The sequence below is a fragment of the Pelodiscus sinensis genome, chromosome 2, assembly GCF_052426305.1.
Source record: "Pelodiscus sinensis isolate ZL-2025 chromosome 2, ASM5242630v1, whole genome shotgun sequence".
Taxonomy (NCBI): Eukaryota; Metazoa; Chordata; order Testudines; family Trionychidae; genus Pelodiscus; species Pelodiscus sinensis.
This window is the reverse complement of record NC_143053.1, coordinates 57777609-57794666: the sequence shown is the minus strand read 5'-3', so window position 1 is coordinate 57794666 and position 17058 is coordinate 57777609. Positions and strand designations below refer to the sequence as shown.

General features: G+C 41.5%; 1 protein-coding gene across 14 annotated transcripts in view; it reads right to left on the bottom strand.

Moving 5' to 3' along the window:
* NCOA2 (nuclear receptor coactivator 2) overlaps positions 1 to 17058 on the bottom strand; it is a 274099-nt gene that overhangs the window by 23504 nt on the left and 233537 nt on the right. For all 14 annotated transcript variants that reach the window (XM_075920545.2, XM_075920547.2, XM_075920540.2 and 11 more), the window contains 6 exons: positions 15061 to 15267; positions 12521 to 12736; positions 11683 to 11812; positions 7232 to 7397; positions 4472 to 4750; positions 578 to 655 (listed from right to left, as the gene is read on the bottom strand). In XM_075920545.2, the coding sequence (XP_075776660.1) occupies positions 578 to 655; positions 4472 to 4750; positions 7232 to 7397; positions 11683 to 11812; positions 12521 to 12736; positions 15061 to 15267 (1076 nt within the window). The remainder of the gene's footprint in view (positions 1 to 577; positions 656 to 4471; positions 4751 to 7231; positions 7398 to 11682; positions 11813 to 12520; positions 12737 to 15060; positions 15268 to 17058) is intronic.

The window sequence follows — 17058 nt, the reverse complement described above, 5'->3', positions numbered from 1 at the left end:
CTGCTGGGGTGGTACGCTCCCCCCCCCCAGCAGACTAGCCTTTTCTCCGGACACCTGTGGCAGAGCAGCTGGGGTGCTGCCGGTTGGTCCCGCAGCGCCGCTCTGGGCGCTACTGGACCAACCCAGCAGCACCCCATCTGCTCTGCCCCAGGCGTCCTGATTCAGCCGCTGCTGGTCAGTTTCAGCAGCGGCTGAATCAGGACGCCTGGGCAGCACCCCAGCTGCTCTGCCCCAGGCGTTCCCAAGTCAGCTGCTGCTGAAACTGACCAGCGCTGACTACAGGAAGCCCGAGGCAGAGTTGCTCTGCCCCGGGCTTCCTGGAATCAGCTGCTGATCAGTTTCAGCAGCAGCTGACTTGGGGACGCTTGGGGTTCTTAAGTTGATTCTGTATGTAAGTCGGAACTGGCGGTCATACAGATTCAACTTAAGAACAAACCTACAGTCCCTATCTTGTACGTAACCCGGGGACTTCCTGTACTTGTATTTACTATTTATTACTGATGTATTTAAATTGAAGAATCTACAGTTCAGGAGAAACTAAACATTAGGCAAGTATCAACAGTACCAGCTCCCTCACCTGCGTGGGTACTCCTGGTCTCAGAGACAGGTTCATATTGGAGACGTTGCTGATCTGATTTATCAGTGGCTGGCGATTCTAAATAAACAAAATAAAAAGGTAGAAGAAGAAGACGACTAAATAAAGGTACCTATACACAAAAACAAACAAACATTCTGTATATTTTGCAAGTTCTGGTGGATAGCCTCAGCTAATTATCCATTGTTTCAGCTGCCCAATTGCCATTACAGGCAATCCCCGACTTACGCGGATCCGACTTATGTCGGATCCGCAGTTACGAACGGGGCTTTTCTTGCCCTGGAGGACGTGGGCGGCTGGACCACCCAGACGCTCCGCGGTCCTGCCGCCCACGTCCTCTGGGGTGAGAAAAGCTGCTCCGCGGAGGATGCGGGCGGGACCGCGGCGCGTCTTGGCGGTCCGCAGCCCGCGTCTCCCTAGTCTGCTGGGGGAGCCCCCCCCCCAGCAGACCAGGGAGACTTGGAGCAAAGCAGACAGCGGGACCGCAGAGTTGCTCTGCCCCGGGCTTTCTGGAATCAGCTGCTGGTCAGTTTCAGCAGTGGCTGACTTGGGGACACCTGGGGTAGAGCTGCTGGGGTGCTGCCGGGTTGGTCCCCGCAGCGCTGAGGTGCGGCGCTGCGGGGACCTACCCGGCAGCGCCCCAGCTGCTCTGTCCCAGGCATCCAGATTCCAACTCTGACGCCAGTTCCAACTTACATACAAATTCAACTTAAGAACAAACCTACAGTCCCTATCTTGTACGTAACCCGGGGACTGCCTGTAATGTCAAACAAGCCTTGTGCTTCCAGGAGTATATAATTATACTGTGTAATAGCCTTAGAAATTCCAAATGCAATGCCTTTATAACTCCTCTCTCAGGGTATGTCTACACTACAAAGTTAGTTCGAACTAACGGACGTTAGTTCGAACTAACTTTAATAGGTGCTACACTAGCGCTCCGCTAGTTCGAATTTGAATCGAACTAGCGGAGCGCTTAGTTCGAACTAGGTAAACCTCATTTTACGAGGACTAACGCCTAGTTCGAACTAGCTAGTTCGAACTAAGGGCTGTGTAGCCCTTTAGTTCGAACTAGTGGGAGGCTAGCCCTCCCCAGGTTTCCCTGGTGGCCACTCTGGCCAACACCAGGGAAACTCTATGCCCCCCTCCCGGCCCCGGACCCCTTAAAGGGGCACGGGCTGGCTACGGTGCCCGTGCCAGGTGCAAGCCTGCCAGCACCCAGCCAGCAGACCCTGCACCTGGCACGGCACAGAGCCACCCACCCGATGCCCCCCAGCCCACCCCCTCTTGCCGGGACCAGGCTGGCGGCTCCCGGGAGCTTGCCCTGGACCGCAAGAGGCGGGCACCTTCCTGGGCTAGTGCGGACATCGTGGACCTCGTCCACGATCTCCGCACTAGGCACAGGAAAGTGGCCGTCTAGGGCAGGAGAGCTGCCAGCCTGGCCACCCAGGAGCAGGTGTGCATGAAAATCAAGGGGGTCCACTGAGACCCCCGACACTGAGCCCTGAGCTTACAATGGCCGTACTGGGTCAGACCAAAGGTCCATCTAGCCCAGTAGCCTGTCTGCCGACAGAGGCCAACCCTAGGGACCCTGGAGGGGATGGACCGAAGACAATGACCAAGCCATTTGTCTCGTGCAATCCCTCTCCAGCCTTCCACAAACTTTGGGCAGGGACTCCACTCCTACCCTCTGGCTAATAGGACTCCATGGACCCAACCTCCATCACTTTATCTCACTTCCCTTTAAACTCTGTTCTAGTTGTAGCCTTCACAGCCTCCTGCAGCAAGGAGTTCCACAGGTTAACTATTTGCTTTGTCAAGAACAACAACTTTCTCTTACTAGTTTCAAGCCTGCTACCCATTCCTTTCCTTTGGTGTCCTCTAGTCCTTCTTTATGGGAACTCAGGAAGAACTTTTCTGAATGCACCCTCTCCACCCAACCCCTGCTTTTAGAGACCTCTATCCTGTCCCCCCTCCGTCTCCTCTTTTCTAAGCTGAACAGTCCCAGTCTCTGTAGCCTCTCTTCATCTGGGACCTGTTCCCAACCCCTGATCATGTTAGTTGCCCTCCCCTCTCCCAGCCTTTCTCTTCCCCTCTCCCACCTCCTTTTCCCAGTCTCCCCCAGTTTTTTTTCAATAAAGACAGAGTCAATGTTGGAAGAAACGTTATCTTTATTTTGTACATCAATAAGAAGGGGGGCTAAGGAAGGGTAAGTGGAAGGAGGTGAGGGAGGAATGGGGTACGAGCCCCCGATGGGGAGGACTGGGCTGGCTCTGCGGGCTTCTGGGGGTGGAAGCTCTCCTGCAGCCCCCCAATTGCCCCCTCTCCCCAGATGGCAGCCTGCGGCAAGTGCAGCAGGGCTGATGGCCGAGTGGTGTGATGTGCCCAGTGTGGGCACTCAGGGCACTCCAAGCCAGAACTTCTTTGCAAGCGGGGCACCCCTTAGAGCTGTGTGTCCGGGGTGGGGGTCGGGACCCTTTAAGCGCAGCCCTCAGCTAGCCTGAGACAGCATCTCCATGCTCTAAGTCCTCCTTTTATGCCCTGCCGGCACTGCTTCCGGCCATCCTTAAGCCCTGTTCAGAGTCCACTCAATGTGGACTTGCTAGTTCGAACTAGCAAAACGCTAGTTCGAACTAGTTTTTAGTTCTAGACGCGTTAGTTCGAACTAGCTTAGTTCGAATTAACTAATTCGAACTAAGTTAGTTCGAACTAACTTTGTAGTGTAGACATACCCTCACGTGCTTATAATTAAATTATTAGAATTTTCTCTAAGCTAGAATTAAACTGATGTTTAAGATGGAAATTATCTTAATGTACTGTACAAAACTTTTTTATGTTTATCTAAGACATGAGGGGCAATTATCTTGTTGTACTAAGCAATGGTGGGGCCTCATCTGGAGCACTGTGTCTAGTTCTGGGTGCCATACTTTACGAATATTGTAGAGAAATTTGAGAGAGTTGTAGAGGAAAGCAACAAAAATGATAAAAGCTTTAGAAACCTGACTAATGAGAAAATGTTAAACACTTGGCATGTGTATAAAAAGAAAAGAAGATTGAGGGGTACCTGATAACACTATTCAAATATGTTATGGGCTATTAGAAAAAGGACTGTGATCAGCTAGTCTTCATGTCCTTTGAAGGTAGGACAAGTAGTAATGGGCTAAACCTGAAAGGAGATTTATCTTAGATTTTAGGAAATCTTTCTAAACTATAAGGATAATTAAGCATTGGGTATGCTATCAAGAGAGGCTGAGGAACGCGTCATTTTTAGACTGGTTGGACAAACACATTTTAGGGGTGGTCAAGGTTTACTTGGTCTTGTCTGAATGTAAAGGCTAAACTAGGTGACCACTCAAGGACCCTTCCCCAACATTACAATTCTATTACTATATAATTTTTAAATTCATATCAGTAAACAATATATGGCAAAAGGACCGATGAATTCAGATAGTCACAAACTGGAAACTGACAAAAGAAAGCATTAAGGAATAAGGCGACAAGTCAGAAAACAAGTAACTGCTTAGGGTACTTTGAATAATTGAATAGAAAGACATCATTACAGCACTGCACACAGGGCTAGTGAGATCAGACCTGGCCCCATTTTTGGCACCACATTATTATAGAAAAGACCATGACAAGCCAGTGGAAGTGCAAATGAGAACAACAAGGAAAATGAAGACAATACGTATTATTCCCGTGAAATTCATTATGGCCAATACTCCTATTTCAACTGTGGAATTCAACAGTAATACACCTAATAGCGAATGCACTTTTAAGACTTAGACTATTCAGAGATAGCTAAAGCCAATTTATTTACTTTGTATTAAATTACCATAATATGACGGAACCAGTAGTAGATAACATATAAACATAGAATACCTGCTGTGCTTGGAGTCTATGTTGAAGCTGAAGTCTCAGCTGATTTGGCTGGTTCTGTACTATACCAGTAGGCCTGAGACCAGGCCTAGGTTGCATACGCAGTGTTGCATAACCAGGCCGCTGTCCTATTGGATGGAAATTTGGGTCCTGCATGGGCGTATAACTACTCTGGGCCATTTGAGCCTGAGATGCGTATTGTTGAGTGAAAACCGGTGCCTTTTGTTCTATTAGGATGTTGGATTCCTGACTTGAGAATGGCTCTGGATCTACAGCTTGGCTCTGCAGCAACATACAAACCAAAACATATATAAGAATGTAGCAAAATGTATTTGTGAATAAGATTATTCCAGTCTAAAAAGCCAACTTTCCCACAAAAATATGCCCCTATTAAAGGAACATTTTATAGACAAATTTCCCAGAAAAGACTGGCAAATTGGTTTTTTTTTCCCTCCAAAACTTAACAGTTAATATAACTGTTTCCATGACATGAAACACAAACAAGCAAAAAACCATTCCAATCCCGTCTTTTCAAAGCAAACATTGCAGCATTATGCTAGAGGAGAACTGAAAGTGAAAATGACTAGAAGTTATGACCAGTGAAGACTAGCCTATTTTTATTACTGAAACTAGAAGAAATTCAATGAGTAACAAACACAAATAGAGAAAAACAGATTAAAAAAAATCAGTGTTATTAAGCTATTTGCCATTTGCAATATAAATGCCTCCGTTTTTCAAAGGAGCCAAAGGCAATTAAAAGTCCAGTTCTCATGGGTCTCATTTCAATAAGGAATGAGCACCTAGCTTCCTTAGGATATGTCTTCACAGCAGCTTTTTATCTCAAGTTAACTGACTGCCAGTTAACACAAGGCTGCTGACACATTTCTAAAGGCTATTCTAAATACTCCCCAAACATTTGTTCCAGGTTACAGTCATTTTAAGTTTACCCTGGATGGCTCTGTAGTTTACCTTGGGAATCAATTAACTTGTGGTTAAAGTGAAGATAAAAGATTTTAACCATAAAAGCAAGGACTTAAAGGGAGATGATTCTTTTTACAAAAATTTTAACATCTTAAACTTAATGGTTTCAGTAATAAGAATTTCATAGATCATTTTCATTCAAATACAGTTCTTTTTTACACTTATCCTTTGGTAATGCTCCTGAGGCTACTTATTCTTACATGAGCTCCTTATGAATACAGGATGAAAGTTTCACCTAATGAAACGTTCATTGAAATCTTGTCCCTAATGAAGCACAGTACTCAATATCATATCTGATATCCAGAGGTGTATCTTTCTCATGTTCCATTGAGGATTTTATTGACCCTATTTTACCCTTTGAAGACTCCATGGATAAAGGAGCAGATGCAGAGAAAGACAAAGTTTGTATCTGAAATACAAGGTTATTTCAGAGATACAGTTCCGACAAATGGAAAGAAATGGGCACAGTAGGCTACACAGACGAGCCACAAGCACTAATCCATCTCAGAATGTTAAACATTGATACAGGCAAGCCTTCCTGTTTGAATAATGCAATTTCAATTAAAAATTAAATACAAGACTTATCCAAGTATCAAATAATATTTATTCCTAAATCTTTAATATTATTTCTATTGTTATTACAGTAATTCCTCATTTAACAATATATATATGTATGTTTCAGAAAATGATCATGTTAAGTGAAAACGTGTTATGCGGGGTCAATTTTCCTATTGAAAATAATGGAGAAGGGGAGGTGGGGCGGGGAGAGGGGGAAGGGGGTTGCGTTTCAAGCGGTGGTGTCTGTTGGGACCAGGATATAAGGTTGGGGGAGAAAGGGGACTGGGTTACCGCAGGGAGGGGAGGTGTTTGGCTCTGGGGAAGAGAAGAGGAGGAAAGGGGTATTGGATTGGGAGTATGCCCCTATAACGGGTCTGCCGGGACCCGTACTGCGTCCGGCGAGGGGTGGGTCGCCGGGAAACAGCACGGCGAGCGGCAAACCCTCCACCACTTTGCAGGGAGGCGGGGGAAGCACCACACAGCCGCCGGCAATGGGCTGGCTGGGGAAACCTAGCCGCCTCCCCTGCTTGCAGGCCGGAGGAGAGGGGGCAAGACATCCGGCGAGGGGGAGTCAGCGGGGAATGACGCGGAGAGCAGTGAACTCTCCACCGCTTTGCAAGGAGGCGGGGGAAGCCCCACACAGCTGCTGGCAACGGGTTGGCTGGGGAAACTGTGTTATTCCGGGGACGGTCGTGTAATTCAAAAAACGTTCCCTAAAAAAAAAAAAATCTTGCTATCGTGAAAACGTGTTAAGCGGGCATGTGTTAAATGAGGAATTACTGTATTTTAATCAGCATTGTGCAATATTTTTGTATTTGATGAGAACTAACTGATAGTTAATGAAATCAGTGGTAGGAAAGGAATACAAATAACAGATTAAGGACCCATTACAGCATGACATATAGGAACAATTCTAACATTAAACCTATATTCTTTTAGGAAGTTATACTGAGATCAGGTATTGCAGGTGGAATATAGAGTTTTAATTCAGGTCTTGCACTTAAAAAAAAAAGAAGGCAATAACATACATTAAATTGGTTTTACAATGTAAATATATTGGCAATTTTTTATAGCTACACTTAATTCTTTGTACTGACTAGAATATAATATTTTGTTGTTTTCCAAACTGAGAGAGTCTCTCACACATAATCTTTACCTCTCTTACTTCTCAAGGGATTGCAGCCTTTTAATGTGTACTTTAGAATTTGGTAGTATCAAGTGTACCTGGCTAACCAGTTCTGGTATACCAAGAGCTCTGTCAATTTCTTCTAAACCATCAAAATTCCTTAGTGCCAAGTAAAGCTGATCCAGGAGAGTTCCCTCATCACTTGGTGACTCTGATGAAGGATGCTGGCACAGCAAGTCATCTGGTGAGCTGCCAAACTGTTGCCTGTGAAGACATTAATATAACCTTGGTAAAAAGAAGTTGGAAGATGAGTACTCACTTCCTGTGGATAAATGATTATTTCTCACAAATTGAGCTAATGAGTCTTATACTACAGGTAGCAATTATTTCCATAGCTGACAAATTTTGTTTGCTAACTTCTTCTCACTTCTTTAATTCCAAACAAAAAACCTCAAAAAGAAAAGAAAAACAAAACAAACCCCCATACCCCCACTTATACATCTCCCCCTTAATTTACCAAGAGTTACATGTGTGCATCAGAGGGAAACACAAATACTGCCAGAGTTATTTCTTAGAATTAACTGCAGAGAATGGGATTAACAATGAACATGGAAGTCAAGGTAGAATATACTTTTTGAAGACAGATGCAAATCACTTAGCTAAATTAACAGAAAAGGAATTAAATGCTGTTACTAGTAACACCAAATTACATACACTAAATTAAAGGTACTACCATGAGCAGGAATAAGAGCATAATCCTATAGAAAGCTTCCTTAACACTTACTCTTATTTATTACCCTTGCCTATCAGACTATATAGTCAAAGGATAAAAAATTCATCCCAACTCACCATACCAAACTCAGATTGTTCTCTTTGTTGGCACAGAACTGGACTAAGGAAGACTTCCTCTACTCTATGTCACAGAGGGGCAATAGCACCGCTTAGGTAAGATGGGAGGTAACAACTCCACCCTGCCATGGATCCATCAACACCCACTGCTGTACAGGCTAAAAATTTGCAGGGTGCATGTCGTGATTCGGCAAAGCACGTAAACATATTTCTAACTTTAAACATAAAGCAGGGTTTCTAACCCTTTTTTATAAAGTACCATTTTAAAAAAAATTATAAGTACTCCCAGTACCTACAGTTTTCACACACACAATTTTTTTTCTACCATTGCAACACATTTGTTTAAACAACTTAATCATAGGCAATGAATAGATCGGGCAATGAAAATTTTGTGTGTAAAAAGTACAAAAATAATAAAGCGCTGTAAAACTTAACACAAAAATTCAGTTGTCTCCAAATTTCAGACTTCGAGTGCCCCTGAGCGTACTCGTACAACAGTGTTTCTCAACTAGTGGTAAAGTGTGTTTTTCCCCCTCCCTCAGATGTTTGCAAATGGGAGCAACATGAGGGCAGGACTTTCTGGGGACAGGTTTTAGGTTATTTCTCTGGCCAGAGCTAATGGCATTGGTGCACTTCAGTTATTTTGAAGAGCTATTTCTGATGCAAGTACTTGTAAGGCATGCCAAAGATGCCTTGAGCATACGGAGATTAGCATCAGGAGAAGTACTGAAAAGTAGAAAAAGCATCATGGAAGACTGGAACTAAAGCCATGTAAAAGCTATAAATAATCTTTTATAGCCAATATTCAGCAAGAAAACAAAATGTTTAGGGTGTACACGTCAGACTCAGAAATAGTCACATATGTTCTTTTTTCTGCTTTCAAATCATTCCTCAATATTCACTTCTTTCAATTTATTTCCATACTGTGCTCCTCCCCCATCCTGCCCTACTTCACTCTCAATTTGAAAATGTCTCTCTTGTACCTATCCTGTCCTTTTACTTACATCTGCATGTTCTCTGTTTGTCTAATTTAAACTGTAAACCTTTCGGGGACAGAGAATGTGACTTTTAAAAATCTCTGTGAAGCCCCATGCACAATTATGGCACCAAGTGAAATGTGTAATACCAAATACATGAAAACATCTGAGTTTAATATGTACTGATCAGACTGTAATTGTGTGTCTGGTACTGTTGAAAACAGACTGAGATAGTCTAACTCTTTCTGTCTTGTTTCATTTTTCCTCTACCGCTCTTTACTCTTAATCAGTATTTTAGACTGATTAAAATAAAACACATTAAAACAACCTCCCCAGAAGTTGAAGGGTGATCTACCTTGGAATAGTAGTACTCACATTAGAGCAACAGACAGTAATACTGTAGCTGCATTAATAGTAAGCCACAGAGGCATGTAGTCTAGACATAGCCTAAGTATACTGCATCCACTGGATCCCTCTTGTCCACATGTTTGTTGACCCCCTCAAAGAACTGTAGCACATCAGCAAGACATGATTTCCCTTTAGAGAAACCATGTTGACTTCCCCCAACAAATTATATTCATCCATGTGTCTGACAATTTTATTCTTTACTATAGTTTCAACTAATCTGCTCGGTACTGACATCAGACTTACTGGGTCTGTAATTGCTAGGATCACCTCTAGAGCCCTTTTTAAATATTGGCGTGATGTTAGCAATCTTCCAGTGGAATCTTTAGTTTCACAATTTCCCAATGAGTTTTCAGAACTCTTGGGTGAATGACATCTGGTCCCGGTGACTTGTTACTGCTAAGTTTATCAATTTGTTCCAAAACCTCCTCTAATGACACCTCCATCCAGGACAATTACTCAGATTTGTCACCTAAAAAGAATGGCTCAGGTTTGGGAATCTCCCCAATATCCTCAGCTGTGAAGACCGAAGCAAAGAATTCATTTAGCTTCTCCGCTATGACTATCATCTTTGAGGGCTCCTTTAGAATCTCGATTGTCCAAGGGCCCTACTGGTTGTTTATCTGGCTTCCTGCTTCTGATGTACTTAAAAAACATTTTGCTATTACTTTTTGAGTTTTTGGCTAGCTGTTCTTCAAGCTCCTTTCTGTCTTTTCTTACTATATTTTTACACTTAATTTGACAAAGTTTATGGTCCTTTCTATTTTCCTCACTAGGATTTGACTTCCACTTTTATAAGATATCTTTTTAATCTGTGTCTGTTTCTTCTACCTGGTTGTTAAGCCACGGTGTCACTTTTTGGGTTCCTTCACTGTGTTTTTTAATTTGGGGTATACATTTAAGTTGGGCCTTTATTCTGGTGTCTTTGAAAAGTTTCCATGCAGAGATTTTACTTCTGTCACTGTACCTTTTAATTTCTGTTTAACTAACTTCCTCATTTTTGTGTAGTTTCCCTTTCTGAAATTAAATGTCACAGTGTTGGGCTACTGAGGTGTTTTTTCCACCAAAGGGATGTTAAAGTTTATTACATTATGGTCACTATTTCCAAGTGGTCCAGTTATATTTGGTTCTTGAACCAGATCCTGCGCTCTACTTAGGATTAAATAAAAAATAGCCTCTCTCCTTGTGGGTTCAAGAACCAGCTGCTCCAAGAAGTAGTCATTTAACATATCAAGAAATTTTCTTTCTCCATCCTGTCCTGAGGTGATGTATACCCAGTCAATATGGGGATAGTTGAAATTCCCCCCCTACTATTGAGTTTTTTAATTTGATAGCCTCTCTAATCTCCTTTAGCATTCCACAGTTACTATCACTGTCCTGATCAGGTGGTCAATAATATATTCCTCCTGATATATTCTTATTATTGGAGCATGGAATTAGTATCCATAGAGATTCTATGGAACATTTTGGCTCTTAAGATTTTTACTTCATTTGATTCTACATTTTCTTTCATGTATAGTGCCACTCTTCCACCAGCACAACCTGTTCTGTCCTTCTGATATATTATGTACCCTGGTATGACTGTGTCCCATTGATTGTCCTCATTCTATCAAGTTTCCATGATGCCTATTATATCAATAACCTCCTTTAAACTAGGCACTCTAGTCCACCCATTTTACTATTTAGACTTCTAGCATTTGCGTATAAGCACTTTCATAATTTGTCACTATTTATCTGTCTGCCATTTCCTGATGTGTTAGACACTTTATTTGATAGTGTCTGATCTAATCCGACCCATACTTCCATCCTTTCCTCCTGACTAGAACTTAGAGCATCTCTATTAATAGAAAATACATGCATCTGACGAAGTGGGTCTTTGCCCACGAAAGCTTATGCTCCTACACTTCAGTTAGTCTATAAGGTGCCACAGGACTCCTCGTCGCTTTTGCAGATTCAGACTAACACGGCTACCCCTCTGATATCTATTAATAGAACCTCCCCAATAGATATCTCTGTCTGATCCACGTGCTCCTCCGCATCTGTCGGCTTTCCCCCAGTCCTTAGTTTAAAAACTGCTCTTCAACCATCAATTCTTTCGGTGTACACATGGCCTAACCAGCAGGAGGAGTAATTAGAGGTAATGTTGAGTCATGAATGCATATTGTAGGTATATATATGTGCAAAAAGGATACATTGAAATGCTGTTCCTTGAAAGCATACCTTAAAAAAAAGAGTTTGCTCCTATGAAGCTCATAAAAATGTGGATTTACAAGGTTTTCCTATAGAATACGACTTTTTGATTTGCCAGTATGACTGACCTGTTCTGATTACTGAAAGGTGACTGATCTATAGGCAAAATGCTATCTGGCCATGGTGCAGTCTGATTTGGAGGAGCTTGCTGTTGGCTGTATTGAGGTCCCCCCATATTCATGTCCAGTTCAGATGGCCCTAAACAAGAAAAAACAATCAGAACAACATATGTGACAGTGAAGTGCCACTACCTTACTGTTGGTCCTTTGATATAAGTTTTATTTGCTTTGAGTGAACAAAAAATTGTTTGTAAATATTAATTTAAACATGATTCCAATTTAAGAATTCCTTTCTTCACACTGCACTTTAACAATTCTAAAGCATTGTGAAATGACTGGTCAATAAATCTTCCACTTTTTTTTAAAAGAATACATTAAAAGAACTCTGGAAATACAAATCTATGAGTATGGTACTACATTTAATGTGACATAACAAATGCGAATATGAACAAAGACTAGTGCAAAGGGTATGAGCATTCTACATACAATCTGTATCCAAAGGCACTTGCTTTTGTACTGACATGGAAAGTGTTAAAATACATACTTCCTTTTAGAACCTTATTTCTTCATGAACTAGATAAGCTTCCTACCCTATTGTTTTGGACACACACCTCTGAGTGGTTAAAGAACAAGTCAAATTATCCACATAGTGACAAACATTAAATTCCTTATACAGGCTCTTTCCCTGTTGAATGGGATATTTCCACGGTGCACTGCAGGGAGCATCTAAACTTGCTCAGCACAGTTTTAATCATGTATATACTTGACACTAGAGGTTACCTTCTTCCACCTAATCATATAATGCAGGAACTGCAAAATAACATACTACAATAAGTCACTGGCTTACCCATATTCATGACCTGAGACTGAAGCATCTGTCGTGGGCCTGGCTGGGTGCTGGGTCTCATAGGAATGCTGGCTGTTGGGTTACGTATCATGCCTCCTTGAATTGGCCTGTTCATAGCACTGCTTGTGGGAGCACAGGTTACCCTCACAGCAGGACCTTGGGCACCCCACTCTCCAGATGGCATAGTGGGCCGAGGGGTATTACCACCAACCATTCCTGTATAAAATCCAAATACAGTGAGACCCAGATGCAAGCCTTGAAAACATCTCCAAAAATTCCTGTTGGTCGACTAGCTTAATTTTCCAGAAAAAAAATGTACTAGTCTGTCAGGTTTTATTCAAAGCAACTGCCTGTGCAGACATGTAACTCTGCAGGCTTGTGCATTTTGCCATTCAGTTGGAGGACTGGGGACTACTACAGGCTTTACATGAAGGTGACCCTTTTATCATTTCTGAAAAGCTGTTAAGCATAAGTGTTCCCTTATGTACTCCACAACAGGTGCTGAGGGTGTGTGGATAACCCTGACTTCCTTCCTCAGGAAATGAATCATGTTTGCTGGCATACATGTCAGCAATTTACTTTTCAAAACTTGTGTGAGAATGTGAAGTTCTGGGCAACAAGTTATTAATACACATTTATAAATAACAAAAACGTAAATATTAATTCTTATTTAACAGATATTTGAAAATTCTTGTCACATTCACAACCAGAAGCCTAACTAACTTATCAGATTTACCCGGACAAACTTGACCCAATAAGTGGTGCAGAGAAATTACTCACAGGAACTTTCCGATACTTGGTGTAGTTCATTACGGTTATATTAGGGGAAGTCCTCATACATCTACTGTAAACCACTAATATAATTTATTTACACTTTAAATTTATAGGCTTAGAATACTGTACTACTGTGGTAATAAAATTGAGATAAGTAATTAAAAAGAGACGCTTCATCCGAAAGTTTTTCAGTAACTTTTTCCCCTGAAACGTTTGTAACGTTTAAATGCAACTTAAAGAAGTCAGATTATAGATATGGCACAATCAATAATAAAGTTTAAAAACGGTAAATTCATTATACATTTCTAATGCTTCAAACAAGATTCGTTTTATCGTATTCAAAAATTTAAAAAGTAATAAACCCAGTTTCCTTTACTTAAAGTGAATCTTAATGGCCACGAAAGTAGATAAACTGATAGTACCAGAGACAGAAAATCTGTTTTTAATCATGGAATATGCTTAGTCTAGAGCCCAATAACACCATTATGCCTGAAATTCTATTTTGGAGATGCTATTTCTAGGATGATTTAATTATTGTGGTGATTTAATTATTGGCCAAAAAGGGTGCTCATTTACATTAGATACACCAAACTATTTACAAATGGACAGAGGCCGCCAACTTATTTCACACAGACCACTAAAAAGCCAATTGGATTCTTCTTTGTTCAGTTTCTACCAACTTTGAAGACTTCTGAACTTGGAAAGCTGACATGAAAAGTTCTTATTCTATAACAAATACAATGAGCTCCTAAGAATCTCCACCCATGCCCTTAATTTTCATGGTAAGAGAAAAGCATGTATTTTTGTGCACTATGTAGCCAACAAATATTCTGAAGTAGTCCAGGGAAAAGCTGATGTGCCGCTATGGTTTGCCGTTTTATTGTAACTGGACAAATTCTATAGATATTTGAGGTTTGCTGTTAAGGTTGGAGATTGGGATGTTAACGTGTACCCAAGTACACAGTTAACCGATGAGCCTGTGCTCATCGGTTAACCCTCTAGGTTATATGCAGCTCCCCTGCCCCCCATACTACTGCCTCTGTATCAGAGGCAACGGAGGTGAGGGGTGAGGCAGGAGCCGGTGCAAGCACTGGCTCCCATGGAGCTGCCTGCCTCTGATACAGAGGCAGCAGTGTGGGGGAAGGAGAGCAAAGGGGAGCTAGTACACGTGGTGAACTGGTCCCACCAAGCTGACTGCCCCTCCCCTCACTGCTGCCTTTGTTACAAAAGCAGCATTAGGAAGGGGGGGCAGGCAGGCAGGCAGGATCTGGTACATGCGGTACACACATGCCAGCTCCTGCAGAACTGCCTGCCCCCACCCACATCGCTGCCTCACACAGAGGCAGTAGAATGGAGAAGGGGGGCAGGTGGGAGCCGGTGCTCACCCTGCAAGCACTGGCTCCTGCCCCCCCCCCTCCCCCGCGTGTAAACATGAAAATTTCAGAGGTTACACATTTACAAAAATAAATATGATTTCAACATCCCTGGCTGGTGATAGATTAGGTCTGATGACACAGGATGCATCTATAACTATCACTACTTGCATTTTATTACATCAGGGATGGGGAACCTGCAGGCCGAACCACAGTTTCCCACAGCTCTCATTGGTCGGGAATGTTGAACCACATTAACTGGGAGCTGCAGGAATCTGTGCCTGAAGACACACAGTAAACAAACCATCATGCAGTCCGCCAACAGCTAATCTACACATAAATAACTTATTCAATTAATTGGCCGTAACAAAAAAATTGTATTTGAATCCTTACCTGCACCATTGTTCCCTAAAGTTCCTTGATTTCCTATCATCCCTTGATTGCCCATCATTCCTGGCTGAGGTATCACTGAATATGGACTATTGTTTCTTATAGGTGGGAAAGGTCCTGAACTTGATGGGTTTTGTAATGTGATGTCGAGTGGTAAATTCTGGTTTGGTAATAACCTGCCCAGTTGCCCTGCCCGTGGGTTATTAAAAGCTAGATCAGAGAGAGGAAAAGTGAAAAAAAAAGTTACTAAAATAGAAATGTAACTTATAAAAATACATTCTTCCAACAGAGGGGTTGAGATACATAGTGTTGAATACATATATGACTACGTAGCTATACTGGATATGTCTTATCCAGGCAGCATTACAAAAAAAAAAAAAAAAAATGAGGAATGACAGTGATTTGTTTTTTAAATAGTAAATGGCATAAAGTTAAAATAATGTACTGAAGTACAACTATAGCATACATGTGCTACCAAGTGATGTGTGCTTCACTGCTGAATAACCATATCCCTAAAGGGACTGTGACTGAAAACTGGGTTGCAGATGTCAGGCAAAGTTATTATGAAATTCATAGATTGATAGGCTTCACAACTTTCCCTATAGACACAATATCCCTGAAGGTATCAAAATTAAGAATTAGACTGTCTGTAAGCCGTCATTTGTGGATATGGTTACTATTCGTCCTTACATAGATGCTTCAAAAATTTTGACATGAGTTAACACCTCTACATTCAAGCTTCAGAAGCCATTATTTCAGGCTGAAAACTTACCCCCAGCAACAACAAAGCTGCCAGCAAAATAGTTTTCCTTAAGATCACTTCTATCTACTTTAACAAGTATATCTGAATTTCAAGACATTCCAACATATCCTATTTCTTAAAGAAACTTACTTGCCCATTACCCCATCTTCTTGTGAAGCCATCAAAATAAAGAAGTTGTTTTGTGGAAGATTTATTGCCATCCACAATCAGAAACTATTCCTATGGCAGTTGCTGTAGATGTTTATATTAAAAAAAAATAATTATAGGAAATTCATTGAACATTTTCAACAGTATATGAGAGATGCCTCTTTCTTGTTACCTGCATCTCTCATATACTGTTGAACTTCTTTATTTTCATGGCTCCACAATATAAGACTATTTCAGACTATAATGTAGTCGCTCATGAATCTGAGAATTCAGATGAAGCATTATTTATTTTTTAAAAATCAGAAACATCTTACTATCTGTACCAAAGGTGTCTAACTTGTATTTCCTTTTTGTGGTGTCATATGACAGGAAGCACCTGCGTGAATTATTTTCTTTTTTTTTTAATACATTCTTTGCAGTAAACTGTTTTGTATAAACCTAAGGCAAATCAAAACTTTTCAAACAGTATTTCACTCCTGACCATCAGATCCTGAAAAACCATGCTTAACATCAATACAAGCAAACAACAGATCAAACAAAGAGACACCAATGGACCCATACTGATTTAAGACCACAAAGTCTAACTCAGAACTGAGCCAAAACCTGATTTCAGGAGCAACCCTGGACATGTGCATTTGAGCAAGCAAAGGCTTGAAATAATACAGACATGAATAAAGTTGTTATGATTACAGCCTTATAAGTAGCCAATGATCATAAGAAGGAAATGCTGGCAGCCCAGAAGGGGATCATAGCTGAGGGAACATGATCACATTCAGACATTAGGTCCTAGTATTAGCCAGCGACATGGAAAAGCTCCGGTGGAATTTTCTTCCCCCCAAAAATTTCAGGGATCAGGCAAATTCTAGTGGGCACAGTCCATTTAAATAAAATAAGTATCAATATTTTCTTAAGTATTGCAATAAAAAGCCTCAATAAAATATTACAGAAATTTTCCAGAGTCTGAAAATAACTAAATGTTTTTATTAAAATAAAAACTGCTTTGGAACTGGATATGAGTTAAACCCTAATTCTGTATTAGCTTTGTAGGTGTTAATGGCATGTCAACAAATGGGAATCCACTTACTGTTTCA